Source organism: Carcharhinus amblyrhynchos, chromosome 4, assembly GCF_965287045.1.
Source record: "Carcharhinus amblyrhynchos chromosome 4, sCarAmb.v2.hapA, whole genome shotgun sequence".
Lineage (NCBI taxonomy): Eukaryota > Metazoa > Chordata > Chondrichthyes > Carcharhiniformes > Carcharhinidae > Carcharhinus > Carcharhinus amblyrhynchos.
In genome coordinates, this window is record NC_137327.1 from 32,775,928 (window position 1) to 32,799,117 (window position 23,190).

Sequence of the window (23,190 nt, forward strand, 5' to 3'; positions counted from 1 at the left end):
GATCTTGTGCTTCCAACAAAGATACCCACTAGCTTTTTTCTCTATTCCAAACTATCTTTTCTCTGTTCCAAATCCTATATCAAATTCTAAAATTCATAGTCTTCTTTGTCGCAAAGACCACTTTGCCTGCACCAATTCACTTACCCTAGTCCATTGGGTCAAACCACTTCCATGATCCCCCCACCCCTGTCCTAGCCCTGAAAATGCAGTACAATTCCTATTTGCCCCCCCTTACCCCCCATTTCGATGACCATCCAAGCTTCTTTCCTGGTTCCCATGCTACCTGATATTAATAGTTCTCGCATCACCCCCCTCATGAAACAAAGATTCCTCAGTCTTGTAAACATCCAAAGTACAATATCCTGTTCCTCTCCAAAGTCATACTGCCCCTCACAACTCTATGCCAACCTCTCTGCAAGGTAATCTGTGAATACCTCCACTGTGCCAGAATACTGAAACAGTTCAGTGATAAGTTACAGTCTATGATTTTGAGAAAGACAAACTATCCTATTCTTCTTACATTGTCTCCAGTTTTGGGCACTATTGACCACATTATCTTCCTCTAACACTTTTCCACTATCAGGCGGCTAGGTTGGACTGCATTCACCGGGTTCCATTCTTTTCCCAGCGTAACCATAGAATCATCCCCAATGATTTCTCTTTCCGCTACCACAGATAACTCTGGTGTCCCGCAAGGAACTATCCTTGATCCATTCATATTTCTCATTTACGTACTGCCCCTCAGTGACCTCATCCAAAAACACATGTGCTGATGATAACCAACTCTCCCCCACCGCCATCTTTCTCAATCCCTTCTCTGTCTCTAACTGTCGGACAGCTTATCAGACATCCAGTACCACATGAACAGAAGTTGCTTCCAATTAAACACTGGGAAGACAGAAGACTTTGTTTTTGATCCCATCACAAACTCTCTTCCCAGTCACCATTTTGATGCCTGGTTCTGGTCTTCCCCAACAGAGAAAACATTTCTACATCTAAAGATATAGATTTTACAGTCCAAAGATGTGTGGGTTAGGTTGATTGGCTATGCTAAAATTGCCCCTTAGTGTCCTGAGAGGCATAGGTTAGAGGGATTAGCGTTAAAATATCTAGGGATATGGGGATAGGGCCTGGGTGGGATTGTAGTCAGTGCAGACTTGATGGGCCGAATGGCCTCCTTCTGCAATTTAGAGTTCTATGATCTACCCTATCAATCTTTTTTATTCTTAAGAGACCTCTATTTGTTTTTATTTTGAGAGAAAAGAACACAAGACTGTCTAGCCTTTCCTGTGAGTATCATATTCAGCTCTGGTATCTGCTTAGTTAATCTTTGCACCTCTCCAGTGCCTCTACATTTGTTTTAATTATTTGGAGATCGGAGTGAATCACAATACTCCCAAGGTGTAATCCAATCAATGATCTATACAAGTTTCACATAACTTCTCCAGATTTATGTTTATTACAATATACAAATATCTTTTATTAAATATCAAATTAATCCAAAGTTTAATAAGTGTAGTTGCATGTGAGAAAAATATTAAATACCATCTTAACATTAGTTCTCCATTGGAATCTTGTCTTTAATTCCCTCTCTTCAGTTGTCCTCTTGCATCATTCTTAGTTATTAATTCAAGCACCATAACATAACAACTGAAATTAAGACAGGAACCCGCATTTTCTCTTCCCAAAGTTTTGTTCTTTGCTCCCAATCCCAAAATTCAACCAAAAAGATTTATACTTCATCTTTTCCTTGTGGCTTGATTATAATGAATAAGATAATCACTGTTGGACAGGTTGTACAATTACATGGGTGTTGGCTACCGTTCAGATCCAAGTACTTTGATTGCCCTGTCCATTTCTATATTTCTTCTAGCTTTTGCTAATACTACATACTCCCTCAATCTCTCCCACCCTGTCAGTATTATTCATACTTGTCTGTGACTGCTGAATGAAACCAGCAAAACAAGTCTTTCATTTTCACTTTGAAAAGGTTGCCAAAAGATTTGATAAGTACTATTATGAATGCAAATCTTCTAATCACCAGTCTACAATGACCTGATTATTTGACTAATACCTGAGTATTAGACAAGCAAAGGAAGCAACAGTTCATAAACCACAAGATTCAAACTAAAATACATTCCAATGGTCAAAGTTTATATAACATACATATAAAACTTTCATAAGAGTTGATAAATGGTATTGACATATTACTGTTTTTCAGATTTACAGATAAGAAAACCTGTGTAAAGTTACAATATGTACACATCATTCTTATAACCCCCTACCTTCCACTTGAATAGAATCAGCAATGCTGAAGTAGCCATTCACATAGTAATGACCAGGACAGATAACAACAACATCTCCTTCAAAGCAAGCATTTATTGCTGCAAGTGGATCACTGTGAAACTAAAACAAACGATGGTTACAATAAAATATTTACTTATTCTTGCAATAAATACATTTCATTCACATGCATTCAAACCAATTTCCTAAAGAGGTCATCTTTTGGCTCAGCAAAATGGGGGAACCCTTTTTAATGCTGTAATACTAACTCTATAATATGCACGTCCCCTAAATTTCAAAACTATTTAATGATGAGAAAAGCCAACATGGGGAACTTGCTTAGTATTGCATGCAAACAGCCATTTATGATGTTTTTGTAAAATAATTGCCAGACTCTCTCAAATTTGAAAATATGCTGGTCGGTACAGCAGTTTTCCTAAATCCATGCGACTTGATAACATAATTTTCCTAAGTCTTAACCTAACTGGATTATGATGAAACATTAACAAATTTTACACCACAAAAGCTTAGAAATGATTAGCTCCTTTGCTAGCACAATCAAATTTGGATCAGAAGGTTACAGGTTTAACTCACATATATGGAACTCATTATGTAGCTGGCAGTACTAGTGCCAGAGAAATTATTCTTTGGGTCATGTTAAACCAGGGTCCAAACAACTTGTTCCAGTGATTCAGTTGCACATGAAAGATCTCAGGGATTTATTGAAAGAATGGGAGGCAAATTCCCTTGCCCAGGCCAGTTACTGTCTCACCATCACCAGAATGAATAACAGGTCACTTGTCTCATTGCTGTAAGCGATGTTGCAATTATTCAATGCCAGCAATAAGTCACTGCTCTTAAAACGTAATTCATTCTGTTAATAAATACTAAAGCTTATTTTTCTTGTGATACCAAAATGTTTATAGAATGGTTATAAATTTGCTTACTCTGCAATCCCTCAGGATTGTATTTTGGATGTGTTATTAACTGAAAGTAATGATTTTATTCAACTAATATTTCGTTCATTGATGGTCAGTGAAAATCAGTACCTCTAGCACATGTTCCTGAGTCACCTGGTCTGGGTTTAGCTTCTCCCTCAGCAGAGACTGTAGCAGAGTAACAGTTATGGAATTCGAAACTACATGAATAACATTTTCACCTGAGGGACGAGTTCCTTTAGCCTGCTTTGTTGGCAATCCATAGCTATCTTGACACAGCACGTACCTAAAAATAAATGTTCTCAAAGTTATTGATGTTTTCATTAGGATCAGAGTTTCGCCTTTATATATCCTTACCCAAATTTCTCTCAATTATTATTAATCGTCAGTCCCTGAATATCCACAGTCCCTTGGATATGAGAGTAGGTCCTGGGTGGGATTGTGGTTGGTGCAGGCTCGATGGGCTGAATGGCCTGTTTCCGTACAATACGGATTCTATGATTCTGTGAGTGCTGTAGATCCTCGGGACAGTATCCCAAGCCTAACCATCTTCAGCTGCTTCAATGATCTTCCCTCCATCCTAACGTTAGAAGTTCACTGATAATTACAGTGCTCAGTTCAATTCATAGTTCTTCAGATAATGAAGAAGCTTGTCTGTACATGCAACAAGACCTTGGATTGATAAGTGGCAAGTAATATTTGCGCCTTTCAAGTGCTTGGGAAAGACCATCTCGAACAAAAAGAGAATCTAACCGTCCCTTCCTCACAATAACCATCACTGAAACCCCACCATCAACATCTGGGGGTCACTACAACTTAAATTTCCACATAATTGAGAATTAGAAGGTAAAACATAAACATAAACACTTCACTAAAGTAGAATTATGTTTTCATGAGCAGTGAGACTGCTGAGCAGTAATTTTGAAGTTAGCTTATTTAAGGGAAATAATTTTGCTGAAAATTTAAATTAAGTGGTGAACCCCAGATGTTGATGGCGGAGACCAGAAACTTAACCTGACCAGCCTCAGATACTGTGATTGTAAGAGGTTCAGAGATCAGGTGTTCTGAGACAAGTGATTCACCTCCTGGCTCCCCAGTCTCTCCACCACCTACAAGGTGCAAGTGTGATGGAATAGGTGCCTCTTGTCTGGATGAGTGAAGCTCAAACACGCAAAAAGCTCAACCCCATCCAGGACAAAAATACCCCACTTAAACAACCTCAGAACATGACTCTCGTCACTCCTGGCACAACATGACTGCATGCACCATCTAGAAAATCCACTGCAACAACTCAACAAGGCTTCCTCGATAGTTCCCTAACCTGAAATATTTATTATCCAGAAGAGCAACTGCAGCAGGAACCTGGGATCACCATCATCTCAGAGCCACTCACCATCCTGATTTTGTAGTACATCACCATTCCTTTGTCACTGGATCAAAGCTCAGTACCTAAAAGCACTATGGGTGAACCTTCATCACACAGACCATTTGTCAAGGGTAATTAGAGGGGAAATGATGGTGACCTGCCCTCTCAAACAGCTGCTGTCCATGTCATGTAAGTACACAGTGGTGTTAGGGAGGGAGTTACAGGAGTTTCAATCAACGACAGTGAAGGAACAACAATATTTCCAAGTCAGAAGGTGTGAGACTTGGAGGGAAATTGGCAGGTGGTGGTGGTCCAATGCACTTGCTGCCCTTCTTCTGGGTGGTAGAGAGATCATAGTTTTGGAATGGGCTATGAAAGGCACCTTGGAGAGCTGTTTCAGTACATTATGTAGATGATGCACACTTATCACAGAGTGTCAGTGTTGGAGTTAATTTTTAAGCTGGTGGGCAGAGTTGCCACTAAAGTTGGCTGTTTTGTAGCCTTAGCATTATTTTAACAGCACTCATCCAGGAAAGTAGAGGGCATGCCGTTAGTGATTCTCCACTTCTCCATAATCAATAACAAAACTTCCACTTCCAAACAGTTATGCTCAATTTTTTAAAAAACCCTTGAAAAAGTTACACCTTGTTGAATGAGGTCTAATTGGGTTTTTAAACTGTGTACTAACTTTACTGCTCTAAAAAGTTCATTTGGTGAAATGTCGAATTTCATCAGATTAAAAATTCCATGCAATTGTATTAGTTTTTTAAAAAAATTATATTGATATTTTAGCTTTTAAATCCAATTATTTATTTTATGCACAAATTTAAATTAAGGAAAGATTGAAGGGCTCTTACTTTTGAAATTTACTGTCTGAGAATACATCAATGACAGCGAAAGAACAACAATATTTCTGCTTACTGCAAGCCTGGAACTCCCCTTGATGTGGTATCAAATTTAAACCTCCACCAGGAAAGCAGAGGGCTGCACCACAGTTTGCTGGACCTTTGCAGGCAGCTTTCATTGAAGTCACAAGCAAGGCCTGCTGCTTCACTGCTGGCTGCAAAATCTAACTCATTGCTACTTTTTAATCACAGATGATGATTTTCTTAAGATAGTAAATAAATAATTAGAAGAAAAGTCAAATTTCCATTAATTTTATATTTAACAAGAAAGACACAATGTAAACAACATCAATGAAGCGAAACAAAGTATTGATTACCTATAAAATGGGGTCTCCATTATTTGAAGTTTATATTTAAGCTTCTCCAATTGTTCACAAAGTTGAAATCCCTCCACCATGGAAACGTTATTCAATTCTGATTCAGAATCATTAGTAGAAATACTCTCTCTCAGTTTTACAAATTCTTTGTACGTTTCCTCACACTTGGACAACATACGATTATATTCAGCAACAAGATTAGCAGGAACACGATCTTCAAGAATATCATAGTACCTGAATTTAAAAATAAAAAAGTGGATGTCTTCTCCAGCAGAAATGCATGTTTAATTTTATAATCAACCCAGTTTACACCCTCCTTTATTCAATCTATTAGCTACTGTTAAATTCATATTCCCAATCTGTTTATTAGAATTATAATTGAATTGGACATAATGAAAATATTTCAGGACACAGAAACATTCACTCCTAATTCTGGTGAAATTAATTAGCTTTCAATGATTCCAAGTGAAGATGGCAAAAGTTTATTTTCAACTGTTGTATTTTGATGAGGGGTTCTAATGTTAGTTGATAAAAAACAAAGTTCAGATGTCAACTTTCACAGTACTGCTTAAAAAAAGTGATCCAATAAGGAGCAGAACCAGAACTAAAAATAAACTCAATCTTCAGTCCTTCCAGAGTTAGTCAACTTTTGTCAGGGCAGTTAGGGAGCATTATTATTAGCCTCTGAACTGCAGCAGAAGGGACAACTGGTCATTGTTCTTGCACCTGACTGTTAGCCAAAAACTGCTGTTCATTACTAGCCAATGACAGTACCAACCCTGTGTACAATGCCCTCACTGTGAAGTGATCTGCCAAAATATCAAAGCTCATTTGGGCAAAGCATGAAAAAGAACACGAGCACTCCACCAAAGAGCAAGGCTTAAAACAAAGGACAAAAATGACTGAAAATGAGAAAACCCTATACTTTCCAATAACATTATTGCAATTCAATCATTGATAAATCCTCTAGTTCAATTAACACTAAAATCCATGTTAATCACATGGTTTCAGAGATCGTACTCAAGTCAAGCACAGATTAAAATTTCAGTTTGCATAGAGCACCATCTGGTGTCAGGAATCAGCAAGAACGTTTTTACTGAGAAGGCCCAATATTAGCAGTGAAACTAAATAAGGGGTGCAGTGAAATAAAGGATTATACTTGGCCTTGGGTGGATTGAGATCTGAGCTAAAAATTGTGGAGAATCTTCATAATTCACTCATGATTACATTATCAGTGTATTATGAAGATCATTTAATCAAAATTCACTGGGCCATTAAAAGTACTAAAATTGGTTAAAATTAAAGATTAAGGCAGGCAATGATTAGAAACAAGAGCAATCAGCATTAAAAAATACAATAGCAAATTACATTTTAAATGCTGGAAAGCCAAAATAAAAAAGCTGGAAATACTCAGGTCAGCAGCATATATGGAAAGAGAAACCAAGTTAACGTTTTAAGTCAATTTGAGTATTAGAAGCATTTTCAGTTTTTATTTTAAAATGTTGCCTATAATTTTTAAAGGATGACAGCTTAAATTTTATGGAACTTGTACAGAATGTTTACAATGGTTGCATTTTTAACACCATTTCAGTACATGGTTATAGTTGTACACTACAGATAGGGTTTTTAAGGTTGGAAAGATAGTTTCTCAACAGAAAATAGGAGCAGGAGTAGTTCATTCAGCCTTCAAGCCTACTCTACCATTCATTACAATCATGGCTAGTCTTCCAATTCAAGTAACTTGTTCCTGCATTCCCCACATATACTTTGATCCCTTTTGCCCAAGAGCTATATCTAACTCCTTGAAAACACACAACACTTCTGTTTCAACTGCTTTCTGTGGTAGAGAATTCCACAAGTTCACCACTCAGTGAAGAAATTCCTCCTCATCTTAGTCCTAAACGGTCTGCACCATATCCTCATTCTGTGACCCCTCGTTGTGGACTCCCCCCACCATCAGGGACATCTTTACTGTAGCTACCCTGTCTAATCTTGTTAGAATTTTATAGGTTTCTTTGAGACCACTCCCTCATTCTCCTAAACTCCAGCAAATATAATCCTAACCTACTCAATCCCACCATCTCAAGAACGTCCTATAAACCTTCACTGCACACCATCATTCGCAAGAACGTCCTCTCTCAGATAAGGAGACAATATTCCAGGTGTGGTCTCACCAAGGCCCTGTATAATTGCAGCAAGTTATCTCTGCTCCTGGACTGAAATCCTCAACGTACTATTTGCTTTCTTCACCACTTGCTGCACCTGCATGCTTACTTTCAGCAACTGGTGCACAAGGTCACCCAGGTCTCTAAACTACTCCCAATCCTCATTTTTGCTGCTTTTTCTGGCCAATTTGTATGCACCTTCCTTGGATCTAATACCATCTTTAATTTCCGTTGCAAGCCCTGGTTTGGCCAACTTCCCGTTTCCTGACAGGAATGAATAAATTGTTGCGGTCCATCTGTATGCTCTTTGAATGTTTGCTATTGCCTGTCCACCATCATCAATTAATTAATTTTTGATCTGTTGACAGTGCAACAGGGAAGTTATCATGCATCAGATTACATATTTAAATCCAGCAAGTTTGTGATTTCTATTAAATCAGTGGTGGAACTTAGAAAAAGGTCTCTGCCTTTCTAGGAAAGGCTTTTAAGTTCATTACCTGAGTAATCAAAAATTACATTAATTCTAGAAACATAATGACTTCTCAATATATTGGCAGTTGTAACATTTGGCCAAGTCAAACCTTGACAAAATATACTAACAGTTTCAATCTCGGTTCGCAACATTTGATAAAATAATCAAATTCGTCTTCATCATCTTCATCCCAGGTTTTCCAGATGTGTAGGAAAAAGAACCTACAAAACATAAAATGTCAAGCAAATTATACCAAATGTAACCAATTGCAATAAATGTTAAAGTACATAAAATGAACTCATTTGTGTGGTGCTGAAAACATCTAATTAACCAAAGACAGCTCATTCATTACACATTCCAGCTCATGATTGGGAAAATAAAGTTAGGAAAAAGTTTTGTGAGCAACTTTTCTTCAGTTTTGGGATGGCTGCTTTAAACAAATTCTACCAAAGATACTTTGGGTGTATTGATGATTTTTAGAGTTGCTGAAAACTAAATAAATTGCATTATAAAATAAAAGCAATAAATTTATCTAAATAAATGTAGGCTTTAAAATATTGATGAAAATTCGTCACACGACTGGGCTGCACGGTGGCACAGTGGTTAGCACTGTGCCTCACAGTGCCATGACCTGGGTTTGATTCCAGTCTTAGGTAACTGTCTATGTTGAATTTGCACATTCTCCCATGTCTATGTGGTTTCCTCCACCTGCTTCGGTTTCCTCCCACAGTCTAAAAATGTTCAGGTAAGGTGGATTGGCCATGGTAAATCACAAGGTTACAGGAACAGGGCAGAGGCGAGGGCCTGGGTGGGATGCTGTTTCAGAGAATCAGTACTGACTCAATGGGCCGGATGTCGTCTTTGTGCACTGAAGGAATTCTATAGTTCTTTTAAAGGTGTCCCAGGAAGCATCATCTACCTAGACCATATGTGTGTTTTCATAAAATAAATAGCAGAGTCAAAAATCCCCCACACTTTTAAGTTAATACTTTAAAAGGCCAGTGACAGCATATACATTCCATGCCATAGCCAGAATAGTAGCTTCAGGGGGCTGGATTTTGCAGTCTTAACACAACACAACTGTCAAGATTTGCTACCCTTATCCCACTGAAACTGGCAATAGCTTCTGGAGTTGGCACATATGCTTAGTAATAAGGATATCCACAAGCTGCTGTCAGTGATTCTACATTTCTCCAGAGTGCACTGCCGAGGTACACTCCCCCACCCATCCCACTCCCTATGCTGAGCAACACCTCCACCCTACTGCCCCTGCTGAGCTACACCCCCACCCCACTTCCCCTGATGAGCTACACCCCCACCTTACTCCCCCTAATCAAACACAACCAATTGAATTGTGAACTTCCACTATAACGCTGTTAAAAATTTTGAAAAGGCTTGAATGAGATGCAAATATTTTTAATAGCACAACAGCTTCATAAAAATTGATAAACATGTCAATGCCTTGAAAACCTAATTTTATATTTGTGGATTGTCAAATTTCTCCATAATAAATTCCACGTAAAAAAAGGTTTCATTGAGGTTCTAGTTTAATCCAATAATTTACTGAACTGAAATTTTAAAATAAGTGAAAGATAAGCGGTGACTATGTGGAGTTTGCACATTCTCCCTGTGTCTGTCTGGATTTCCTTCAGGTTCTCTGGTTTCCTCCCACAGTCCAGTGATGTGTAGGTTAAGTGGGTTGGCCATGATAAATTGCCCTTTAGTGTCCCAAGACGTATAGGCTAGGGGAATTAGCAAAGTAAATATGTGGGGTTACAGGGTCAGGACCTGGGTAAGATGCTGCATTGAAGAGTCAGTGCAGACTCAATGGGCTGAACAGCCTGCTTCTGCATTGTAGATTCTATGAAATACTTTTGTTTGGTTGCTTGCATATGCTAATATCATTGCTGCTGCATGTCAAAATATGTATTTGATTTAATACTACTTGGAAAGGATAAAACTACACCATAGGGATGATTTCTCCTTAGGATTGTTAAGCTTTAGCAAATTACAAACGCAACAAACTGTTTCCCAGTCTAGATGCATGTAATATGATTTGAGAATAAATGCATGCCCTCAATTCCTCTTATCTATTAGTTCTAATAAATAGAAAATCATGAGGGTTCAAAATCAGTGTTACGCTTGCATTCTTATTTTGCACCCTTTTCGTACAAATCTCTACTGGAAGAGTTGTATTCCCTAGAATTAAGATTGAGACATCATTTGATTGAAGATATTAAGAAGAATAACGGGCTAGAAGAAAAACTATTCTAGCAGATTGCAGAATCTAGGGCTGAATAATAGGGAGTGCGGGATGGGGTGGTGGGTTCTCTCCCCATGGAAACAAAGTCTCCACGTAACTTGTCCTGCAGCCAAAAAAAACACTCTGGGTAGGCTAAACGAGGCCAAGTGGGGCACCTATCCATCATTGGTAAAAGACCCGCTCTCTGGAGCTACCAGATTGGCTAGCAGCTCCACTAGTCCTGGAGGAGCCAAAAGCACCTCAGTGGTTGCCACCAGGCCGGCAAGGAGGAAGAAGCCCCACTGATCACCAGAGAACGTTTTTAGCAGGGAGAGTTTGAACAGGTCAGGGAGTTGAGGGGTTGAGTTCAAGCCTTTGGATGGATAAGGAGGAAGGGGAATTTCAATCCCAGGGCACTTTCCTGCAACAGGGGCAGCCCCTAAATAATAATTCACCCTTCCTTCCCACCCTTTGAAGAACTTTTTAAAGAAAAAAATGAAGCAGCCCCCTCTGGCTCATGCCAAATATTTTACGGCATGGGCCAGTCGCTTAATACCAGAGTAAATTGGCTTGATAACAAGCCCTAAATGATCCTTTGATGGGCTGCAAATTGAACTCAATGGTGAGTGGGAAGGTGGAGATGTGGACCCTGCCGTATTTTGCTTCCTTCCCCCAAAACAGATCTGATGAAAGCACGTGAAATACAGCCCGAGGACTTACATATATCTCCCAAATACCACAGCCAGGTTTTTCAGTAGTGAAGGTAAGAAACACTTCTACACACAAATTGCAGTTGATGCTAGGTCAATTGTTAATTTTAATTCAATTTGATGAATTTCTGTTAACCAGAAACATTAAGCGATACAAAGCAAAGGCTGTATATGGAGTTGGGTCACAGATTAACTGTGATCTGGTCAACAATGAATGACAGAATAGGCTTAAGGGATTCAACAACCCAGTCCTGTTCCTATGTTTAAAAGGAAAAAAAGTTTCATTTAAAATCTCTACTTCAGCTTTCAATTCCCGAAGTTCATTTTATTTCATGTCATCTGATGTTTTTCCCCCCACATTGAAGATAAAGCCACATACAAAATGGGCAAAACATGATCCATTCTTAAGCTGCCAGAATTCTCACTTCCAGCCCAGGAAACTTGGAAAAGCAGATATTATGCATCACACTGTATCTGTACAACAGCCTCCAGAATATCACGAGTGCCATCCGCTGCACTCCAGGCATCTCACTATCATCTGCCATATTCTCTACCCCTTGCCAGCCAAGCCTCACACTGAAATGCCTCATCTATCCAGTTCCAACCTTGTGTCTCCTGGCACCCTCAAATTTTCATGCTGCTGCTTATTTGTGACTTTTATTGCCCACAAGTAAAGAACTTCATAACTGAACAGATACTCATCAAACAAGTTAAAAACCATTTGTTTTACTGGTCAACAAATTAAGAGTTTTTTCATAACTCTTACTTCTAACAGTTTTGCATTAACAATGAAAGGTAAACTCCCTACATGGTTTTTAAAAAAAAGTCAAACACAAGTCTTTCATTCAATCTCTTACCGGAGATGTTCAATAGCAAGGGCTGTTTGGTCAAACTCTCCTGACTCATCAGACACCACATATAGTTCTTGCAAGGGCACCAGATGCTTTTTTGCCTCAAGGAAATTTTCCATTGCTTCTGCGTCAAGAGGATAGGTTTCAGACTCATAAAGGAATGGCTCTGTTAACTTTACCACTGCCCTGTGGTTCGAAGTCTCCACATCAGTCACCTGAAATTGTAAGCAGATAATTTTTTTTGAAAAAAACAAAAGCAGCTCAGTATATTATTTCCCAATTTTTCAGTCAGTATGATTTAAAATGAGGACCTTCATTTTTGTAGTGCGTGCAGTAATCACCAGGCCACAGCTTCCACAGGGGAATAAAAGAGCTTTGAGCCCACATTGAATTTTGTCAGGGGGCGTCTTCAAATGATATGAATCATTGATTAACTTTGGTTTTTGAAAGCATACTTATGCTTTATAGTAAGTGTCTTTTGAGCAACTTTGATCATAATGAATGCTACCAGAATAAAATTACATATAGTACTGGGCAGGGTGGAGTTTACATAAGCACAGTAGAGGGCTATTCTTTTGAGGTAAGGCACACGCTGAGATGAAATAGAGAATCCAATCCAGGAGAATATAGCCATAAAACAAAATAATCCGTTTTTATATATTTAAAATAGATTGGTTAAATCAATATTAAAGATGCAGCCAGCTTTGCATGAGATATTTGAATAAAACTTTGTTTGAATTTCTATACAAGTAGTTGGTCAACACTGATGGTTAATTGGACATATTTAGCCTTTGTCAACATTTAATGCCAGTCTCTGCTCCCCCTCCCCAGTACCTTATGTGAAATTATCTTGATAATATTTAAAACTAATTTACTGAGTTCCCTGTCGTACAAGGCTCAGTATAACTGGATGATGTGATCACCAGGGGAGACATATGGGTGTGCTTTCCACTGGCACAATCCTGTAGCAGAGCTTTGCCTGCTGTGATGAAAATGAATGGACGGAAAATTGTAGACTGCATGTGCATGATTTTCCATTGTGTTCCCATTGATAAGGCTCTAAGAAGAAGCACTCAAGTGGTAAATTTACTCTATACTTTCATATTCAGTCACGTAACTTTGGGAAATCTGCTTGAACTCAGTTTCAAAGATTGCTTCTCCATTGAGAAAAATACCCTGATTAGCTGGAAGTTTCACTAGTCCTCAATAGTGCCCAAACTGAGGGGCAAAATTAACATTTTATCTACATTTACTAGTGACTGCAGTTTTAATGAGACAAAGATTAGGCAGGTTCTTTAACAGATGTACACAATCTCCTCTTCCAGGTTATTCTCCTGATAAAGTTCAGCGATCCCCTGTATTTTGAGAAACATTAGTTAATGGTTGCAAAAACAACAGATGATGCCCTCTTTTATGAACAACTTTTATGATAATTCAAACCAAAAAATGCTGGAAATCTTCAGATTTGGTAGCATCTGTAGAGAGAGGAACCAAATTAACATTTCCGGTCTGATGGCCTCTGCTCAGAGTTTTGATAATGGAATAAGTGAAAGGAGCAAAAGATAAGTCTAGAGGTGATGTAAATGAGCAAAGCAGAATCAAGAGCTGTTATCTGGGGAAAAAATGGGCAGAAGCTATGATCCAAAATTGTTGGATAGTCTTCCAGATTTAACATTGTAAAGTTCCCAATAAAAACAATGTTCCTCTAGCTCATTTTGAATTTCATATTTGAGTGAAAGTGGGAGAAGGACAGAGAATTAAATGACAAGCAATTGGAAACTCAGTGTCACATTTGTGGACTAAATGGAGGTATGCTGCAAAGTGCTCATCCTGTTTTTGGCTTTCCCGATATCAAGGAGGTTGCACAATGAATGTAGTATAATAAATAGAAGGAAGCACAGAGAAAATACTGCTTCACCTGCAAAGTGTTTGGGGCCCAGGTGGGAAGTGAGTGGAAGTATTGCTTCAACTGCACCTCAGTGGAGAGGTGTTTTAGAAAGGGAAGAGGTTGTTGGGGATGATTGAGGAGTGGGGTGAAGTGTCAAGGAGAGAACAGTGTCAACAGAACCCTGAAAGAGGAAGCTGCTACAAGTTAGGAAAGAGATCGAGTAAGGAGTGCAGAAAAATTGAGATCAAGAAAGGTTAAGAGGCCAGATCAAGGATCCCAGGTAGAAGAGAATTCCGAGGCTGGGACAAAGGCTCCACTATATGGGAGCAGAGAAAGATGGCCAGCCAAAGTGTGCATAGAGGCAAAAGAAAAGTTCACTGTCGTGCTGAACTCAAAGTTCATTGAGGCACAGGCATAAAAAGGTGAAGCTGAGACCTTTTCTGAGATTTTATCTTTTAGATCAGAAAGCAAAAGGTAAAAAGGGATAGTGCAAGCATGGCAAGGGGCAGACTGGAAGAAGAAAATGGGGTCAAAAGAAAATAAATGAGAAGAAAGCCCCAGTAGGGCATTGGTCTACAAGAGTGGTTGAAATCTGTGATCCTTCACACCCGAGAGGAAGAAAACGTTTTGATGCACGAGATGGGGTGTGGGATGAATCAGAATTGAGGATCAGGAGAGCTCTTAAGATAGAAAGATAGAAAAAGAGAGAGAGAGTTGGTGCTGAAGGAGGATCAACAGTGCACATGTTGGTACAGAGGATTGACTGCAGATGTCAGGAAGTGACTAAGACAATGGTTCAAGAAGCACTGGAAAATATCTGTAATCATGATGAATCAGAAAAATGAAGGGAAGGATTGGGTCCACGTCCACCAGTGGTCTCACCTGATGAAGGAGCAGCATTCCGAAAGCTCGTGCTACCAAATAAACCTGTTGGACTTTAAGCTAATGTTGTGAGACTACTTATTTGCATACTCCAGTCCAATGCCAACAATGCTGCAAAGTGCTCATCCTGTTTTTGGCTTTCCCGATATCAAGGAGGTTGCACAATGAATGTAGTATAATAAGTAGAAGGAAGCACAGAGAAAATACTGCTTCACCTGCAAAGTGTTTGGGGCCCAGGTGGGAAGTCAGTGGAAGTATTGCTTCAACTGCACCTCAGTGGAGAGGTGTTTTAGAAAGGGAAGAGGTTGTTTTGTTTCGGTCTTCACGGAGGAGGACGTGAATAATTTGCCAGGTGTTAGAGATGGAAAGGTGGTAGGACTGGAGGGTCTCGATGACATTACTGTTACTAGAGAGGTGGTGCTCGACAGACTGGAGGGGCTGATTGTGGACAAGTCCCCAGGACCAGATGGAATGCATCTGAGGGTCTGAAAATGGCGGAGGTGATAGTGGATGCCTTGGTGGTTATTTTCCAAACGTCGCTGGATTCCGGGGAAGTGCCGGAAGATTGGAAAATGGCTAATGTTACGCCGTTGTTTAAGAAGGGTGCCAGGCAAAAGGCGGGGAATTATAGGCCGGTTAGTTTAACGTCTGTTGTAGGTAAAATGTTAGAATCCGTCATCAAGGAGGAAATAGCGAGGCATCTTGAGGGGAATTGCTTGATAGAGCAGACGCAGCACAGTTTCGTTAAGGGGAAGTCATGTCTGACAAATTTACTGGAGTTCTATGAGGATGTGTCTAGGGCGGTGGATAGAGGAGAGCCGGTGGATGTGGTCTTTCTGGATTTTCAGAAAGCGTTTGACAAGATACCTCACAAGAGGTTATTGCAGAAGGTCAGGGAACATGGAGTTGGGGGTAGGGTGTTAGCGTGGATAGAGGACTGGTTGTCAAATAGGAGGCAGAGAGTGGGGGTCAATGGGTGCTATTCGGATTGGCGGATGGTGACTAGTGGAGTGCCTCAGGGGTCGGTGCTGGGGCCTCAGCTATTTACCATTTATATAGATGATCTGGAGGAGGGAACCGAGTGTATGGTGTCGAAATTTGCTGATGACACCAAGATTGGTGGAACGGCAAATTGCGCGGAGGGTGTGGAGAGTCTGCAGAAGGATCTAGATAGGCTGGGCGAATGGGCCAGGAACTGGCAAATGGAATTTAATGTTGGCAAGTGCGAGGTGGTCCACTTTGGTAGGAATAATGGTAGGAAGGATTATTACTTACGTGGAGAAAAACTGCAGCAGGCGACGGTGCAGAGGGACCTCGGGGTCCTTGTGCACAAGTCGCAAAAACCCAGCTTGCAGGTGGTCAGGAAGGCGAATGGGATGCTGGCCTTCATAGCGAGGGGGATTGAATATAAAAGTAGGGAGGTCTTGCTGAGGCCGCAGCTGGAGTACTGTGTGCAGTTTTGGGCGCCGTACTTACACAAGGATATTTTGGCCTTGGAGGGAGTGCAGAGGAGGTTTACTAGGCTGATGCCGGAGTTGAGGGGGTTGAGCTATGAGGAGAGGCTGAATAAACTAGGCTTGTACTCGTTAGAGTTTAGAAGAATGAGGGGAGATCTCATTGAGACGTATAAGATGATGAATGGGATGGATAGGATAGAGGTGGAGAGACTCTTCCCGCTCAGAAGGGACAGTAGGACTAGGGGGCACAGCCTCAAGATAAAGGGGGGGGGGCGGTTTAGAACGGAGTTGAGGAAGAATTTCTTCACTCAAAGGGTGGTGAATCTCTGGAATTCTCTGCCCGTTGAAGTGGTGGAGGCTACCTCACTAAATATTTTTAAGAAGCGGGTTGATGGGTTTTTGATAAGAGAGGGGATTAGGGGTTATGGGGAGAGGGCGGGAATGTGGAACTGAGCCACGACAGATCAGCCATGATCTTATTGAATGGCGGGGCAGGCTCGAAGGGCCAGATGGCCTACTCTTGCTCCTATTTCTTATGTTCTTAACAACTCCACATCTTTGGGTAGTGCCTGTGCCAGGGCCAGTACTAGTCCCTCAGAAAGGGGATTCACTTTGTGTGTGGTGTGGTGAGAGGGAGAAGGGTTTGATGGCTGTGAGGGAGACGAGTACTATAATACTGCCATGGGACGGGGGGGACCCCTGAAACTTGGGGGAGGCGGGGTTGATTCCAGCACTGATCAGAGCACCTTTTAAAGATGGTGTCCTGATCTCAATGGAACCAACCTTGCTGGTTCTATCAGGCTTCATCCCGCCAGTGTGATAGCATAAACTAGGTCCCCAGATTTTCTCTGCACTGAGTGCCACAAAAACTGACCTAAAAGCCCGGCTGTGCATCTGGAAAGAAACATGCCTGTTTTCAGTCAGAGTCTGACACTGACAAACTATGGTAAAATTCCACCCAGAGGGCGGAATTTAAGATGGAAACCAAGATGGAATCCACATGGAAAAGCCAGGGACAGTTGTTAAAGAAATAGGTGTGGCTGTGAAAGTGAGATTAGGTAGATAACTGATAAAACATGAGAAGGGAAGCAGAAACCAATAATGATCAGGGTAAAAATGAAAGACTAAATGAAATCCCTAAAACTTTCTAATATTTAAGAGGTTTGGCTCTGGCAATTGAATAAAAGAGAACACAGAATGTCAGAGATTCTCCAAAGCTGAAGAAACATCTGTGTTCTCATACAAGTTCCAAAGCTCTCACCAAGCCAGGACCAAGAGGCTGAATTTTCAATCCAGTGTCAGAAACCTGACACCCAGATAATTTCAAGCTCCTGACCCTGTTCTGTGTCAGCACAAGTGCAGCAATGCTATTTTCAAATGTTAAATACATAATTGGTTTCAGGGTGAGTTTGGCATCAATTCAGCAGTGCCAGGAATGAACTGAAGGCAGGATGTAGAAACCAAAGGCCCTTTGAAAAGACAAACGGCAACCATGGCTCGGCATGCTGTTCACTGAAGACAAGTCACAGAAGAGGCCAGTGCTAACAAGGGCAAAGATCCACAGGCGACGCCAAGGCTTTCCGATGCCTCCAGAGGCATTGACAGAGGTTGTTATGGACCAGAGAACAGATGTCCAAAACCATCTTCCTGGAAACATTCGGTCTCATATAGCATGGCCATTCTGTCATTTACAGTGAACTGTCACTTGGACGATACACCCTTTCTCTCTTGGATAATGCCCTCTTCCCTTGCAATCACTTTGTGCTTCTCTGGCCTCACCCTCACCAAGCATGTTCCTCCGCTGATCCAGTGCCAACTTCCAGAAAAGCAATTTTCAAGTCACACCTGTAGACATTCCCAACCTGCTGGTGTTAGAACACCCATCCCATGGGAGTCGCAGGAGAGAAAATGGTGCTCCAGTGAAAAAGGATGTAATCTTAGTCAATCAAAACTGGACAAGTTTCTTCAGTACTGCAAGGCTGATTGAATGACTAGGGACATGCAGAAGTATCAAGAGCTGAAATTTAAAATTGATAATTGCTGAACATCGATTTGATTAGTGTAATTTGAGAGAGTAAAACTCGCACAGCACACTCAAAGCATCTCACCTCATTGGTATAACCAAGGGATCGAAGCCCATTAGATCTTGGAGAACACACATACTATAATGTGTTGTGTTTGTGCAGCACTGCAAGCAAAAGTATCAAAATGTAGTAGTTAGCATCATCATTTGCATTTATTTAGAATAAAAATTTACCTCAACTAGCACCTCAAACATATCATTGGACCAGAGTGCTTGCCAGCCGTATGGTTCTAGGACCTTCTCCAAATATTCTGCAATGAAATCTTTCACTTCCGATGGTTTAGCATCACCTGTTCATTAAAATCATAGACAATGAATCCTCAATGACTAAAATATTCTAATCAAGAATTTTAGATAATAATCTTCATCATGAGCTTAATACAAATGCATTAAGATGAGATGTTGTTACATGAATGCTTCCCAAGGATATTGTATAATTTGCTCTATAATAGTATCATCAGCTTAAGTTTTTGAATTCAATAATCACAAGCATAAAATTTAAAAATACTTTCTTGGTCTCCAAGATAACCGTGCAAAACTCCAAAATATCCATTTTATATTAGAATCTTATGTAGCCTAGGCAGCTGCATTCCATTAGGACGCACTGGTCTGTGGGAGCCTTAAGGACCATACGCTTGCAGTCAATCACATCCTACACTGGGAGATATCTCGCAATGACCCAAAACCCAAACTGATTGTCTGAATTGGTGCAGAAATGTTTATACTTGCTTGCCGTCTTGAAAGGGGCACTGGTGATGACCTCATGCAATCATATACCTATAAAAACTCACACTACCTCCAGAGGATCCCTGCTGGAGATTCAACACCACACTGACCGCATTCAGCGCCACTGGATGTGAACTCTCATGGAGCTGAGCTTGCCCTACAGTGTAGAGCACAGCGAAAACCTCTCTGGAGTGGTACAAACATACAGACAGGAGCAGGAGTAGGCCATTGAACTTCAAGTCTGCTCCACCATTCAATAAGATCACAGCTGATCTGTTTGTGTTTCCAATTCCCATCTACCCTCGATAATCTTCGATTCCCTTGCCTAACAAAGATTGACCTACCTCAGCTTTAAAAATATTGAATGATCCCCCTTCTAGAGGCAGAGAGTTTCAAAGCTGCACAACCCTCAGAAGAGATTTCTCCTCATCTATATCCTAAAAGTGTGACGTCTAATTTTAAAATAGTGCCTCCCCACCTCCAGTTCTGGACACATCCATCTTGTCAAGACAATTCAGGACTTTGTACATTTCAATTAAGTCACCCTTCAATTCTTCCAAACTCCAGTGAAACACGCCCAGTCTGTTCAACACTTCCTCAAGAAACAACCAGCTCAATTACAGATACCAATCTCACAAATCTCCTTTGATCTGTCTCCAACACATTTACATTGTTCCCTGAATAGGCTTTTTATATAAATGACCACCCCTTTGCCCTGCATGCTTCTTCTGTTCATGTGCCATTGCCCCAATGTCATGTCCCTACAGAGCTAGCACATTATTCCCCCTTCTTGTACAGCTTTGTACACTGCTGTTCTCATTGCTCTGGCCTCTCTGTCATGTCATGTTAGCTCTCTCAATGGATGCCACATGAAGTCAGCACTGAGTTCCTGCTTGCTTGCCTGCCACCTCCTTTCACCAGGTAAGGTTCTGAAGTCCTGTGGTGTCTGTGCACCATTAGTAAAACTCAAAAACCACTGTAAAATTGCTCTCAAATAGCCAATTAATTGCCTTCCCATCGCAGGATATACAAAGCTCACCCACCATGTTGACCACCATCAGGAAAATGCAGAAGCAAAGGTTTGGGTCTTCTGCCTGATTTTATAAAACCCTACACAGCACAACACTGCCTCTGAGCCCAGAAATTTCTGGCTTGTGTTTCTCCATATTAATTACTCTGTAGGAAAAATATCCTTCCATCTCTAGTTTCGCTTGTATGACTGCCCTCTTTTAGCCCCCACTGTCAAAGGTTCTTGTGCCTGTATTGTCTGTTCTTTTCATTTTAAAGATCTGGATGTTACAGTAGTATTTTCTGTCTATACTATTTACTTAAACGTTTATTTAGGAGCACTATTAGAAATGACAAACCTAAGATGTAGTCCTGGTAGGCCCTGTATCTCTCATAATAGGTAAGTTGGGTTGACTCGATAACTTCTGGAAACTTGGCTGTTCCATGGTGCGAAGGATTGTCTTTATTGGGACTGTCACAACTGCCTCTACTTTCCACTTGATCTTGAATGAGATCTAGATTTAAAATTAAAAACAACATTTATTGTCAAGCACAGCTTCTCAAACAACTAGAAATAAATGCACTGGCTCCTTACTAGTATTTGTTTTAGATAGAGCATTACTGCACTAATTGCATTTATCCACAGAATCTGCAAAGAACAAAAAATACAGCACAGGAACAGGCCGACCAAGTCTGTGCTGACATAGATGCCTCTCTAATCTAATACTTTCTTGCTTCTACATGGTCCATATCCCTCTATTCATGTATCTATCCAAATTCCTCTTAAACATTGTTATAGAATCTACTTCCACCACCTCCTCGGCAGCATGTTCCAGGCATGTCAAATAATTGACCTTTTGGCCCCTGAGAAAAAGGCTCTTATTATCCACTCTATCCAAATCTGTCATAATCTTTCAAAGAATCAGATGGGAAATAACAACAACTCTCGAAGAATAACTGATACTGAATCTTGCAAGGTTAGCTGGCAAACTATCACACCCTATGAATCATGAGGGGCAACACTATTAGATACTTACAGGTGGATACGTGGCCAGCAGATTCACTGGGGTTGTCAATTCCGTAAAAAGTCTGACAACACCAGGTTTTAGTCCAACCTATTTATTTGATAATATACTCGCAAGCTTTCGGGTTAGCCCCTTTGTCAGGTGAATGGAGAGTTCTGGCCTCAGACAGAGCATATAAAGCACAGACAGTTTAGAGATTACTGATTAGAATGCAAATCCTTTGTTGTCAGACTTTTTACTGTGTTTACGCCAGTCCAACGCCGGCATACCCACATCGTTGTCAATTCCACCACCGTCCACTGCGGAAATTGTTAAGAGATTCAATTAAGAGAGAGTTTTGCTGAGAACAGAAGAACGCATTTGAAAAAAACCTTAATAAATCAAAATACATGAGGCTTCATTTTGTATTTCTACATCTGTTAGTAACCATATAATTATTGCAGAAAGTACTGTTCCAACCATGGGTAGCATAGCAGGTTGGGTTTGATTTCCTGCTTGGGTCACCCCCTGTGGTAGTCTCCCCACCTCCCTCCCCCCCCCCCCCCCCCCGGGTCTGTGTGGGTTTCCTCCCACAGTCCAAAAATGTGTAGGTTAGGTTAATTGGCTATGCTAAATTCTCCCTCAGTGTACGCGAACAGGCACTGCAGTGTGGCGACCAGGGGATTTTCACAGTAACTTCATTGCAAGCCTACTTGTGACTAATAAGTAAACTTTAAAAACTTCATCTAACTGCTGAAAAGTTCAGCTCCTTCCTACCAGGGAATGTTGTGAAATGGAATAAATCCGGCACCATCCAAGGCAGCGCCTGACTGGCACCATAAAACTAACATGAAATCTGCTAAAGTTTTTAAACACCTAATTGGTTTATTGACAGTCAGGTAAGGGGACCTGAGCTGACCAGCACAGCCTCAATGCAGCTTAATGTTTCAACCTTCCTTTCTGCTTTGTGTTTTTTTTGTTTTGGGCGGTTCCCTTTTTGGGGGCTGTCTTTCTTGCTTTACCCTTCAGTTTATTTGAGCGAATTGATTTGATTTGCCAAATGTAGCCGCTCCCAATGGGGAGTGAATGCAGAGCTGTCAATGTCACCCACAGCCCAAACACAAAGCTGCGAGATATACTATCTTCAATAAATACCTTTCACTGTATAACAATAATAAAATCAAATCACAATCAGGTGGTAGTGGAGTTTTCCTTGTAAATTGAATGCTTATGTTGGAGTTAAACTCTGGATGGGATTATATCCCGCGAGAAGCTGCCCGCAGAGCGGAGCCCCGCCGGTTATCAGGCGCTGCCCGGAGCGGGGCTCCTCTCTCACTCACCCAGTGTCGGCACCGCCGGGCACTCCGGCTCCATCCTCTCCGCGCCCTGCGCCGCCGCCGCCGCCTCCTCCTCCTCCTCAGCCATCCCCGTGTGTCCGGCTGGGTTCCCCGCCAGCGCCTCCTCAGCCATCCCCGTGTGTCCGGCTGGGTTCCCCGCCAGCGCCTCCTCAGCCATCCCCGTGTGTCCGGCTGGGTTCCCCGCCGCCGCCGCCTCCGCCGCCTCCTCAGCCATCCCCGTGTGTCCGGCTGGGTTCCGCCCGCTCCCGGCCGTTACACCCAGCTCCCCAATTCAAATTCACCCGCCTGCTCTCTCTGATTGGTTAGACAGGCGGCTGTTGACCCAATGCGACAAACAGCGCCCCACCCGGTCAGGAGGAATTACGGCGCCCCCTTCTATCAGAAGGAATCACAGCGCCCCGTTGGGTCAGGAGGAATCACAGCGCTCTCAGCCCAGCCAGCAAGTTACTGCGCCTCCAAGCCCCGCCCTTCCAACTCAGCTAGGAGGAAAACAGGAGGAATCACACGCCGCACACCCCCTCAGCAAAGAGAAATA

General features: G+C 41.3%; 1 protein-coding gene across 1 annotated transcript in view; it reads right to left on the reverse strand.

The window, feature by feature from the left end:
- Window positions 1-22,869, reverse strand: part of shcbp1 (SHC SH2-domain binding protein 1) — a 43,980-nt gene extending 21,111 nt beyond the window's left edge. Inside the window, exons 1-9 of the mRNA XM_080187553.1 lie at window positions 22,638-22,869; window positions 21,331-21,408; window positions 20,653-20,808; window positions 18,734-18,849; window positions 12,256-12,464; window positions 8,575-8,667; window positions 5,810-6,043; window positions 3,333-3,507; window positions 2,286-2,406 (exon numbers count right to left, since the gene is read on the reverse strand). Coding sequence (XP_080043679.1) covers window positions 2,286-2,406; window positions 3,333-3,507; window positions 5,810-6,043; window positions 8,575-8,667; window positions 12,256-12,464; window positions 18,734-18,849; window positions 20,653-20,808; window positions 21,331-21,408; window positions 22,638-22,869 — 1,414 coding nt within the window. The remainder of the gene's footprint in view (window positions 1-2,285; window positions 2,407-3,332; window positions 3,508-5,809; window positions 6,044-8,574; window positions 8,668-12,255; window positions 12,465-18,733; window positions 18,850-20,652; window positions 20,809-21,330; window positions 21,409-22,637) is intronic.
- Window positions 22,870-23,190: the final 321 nt, after the last annotated feature.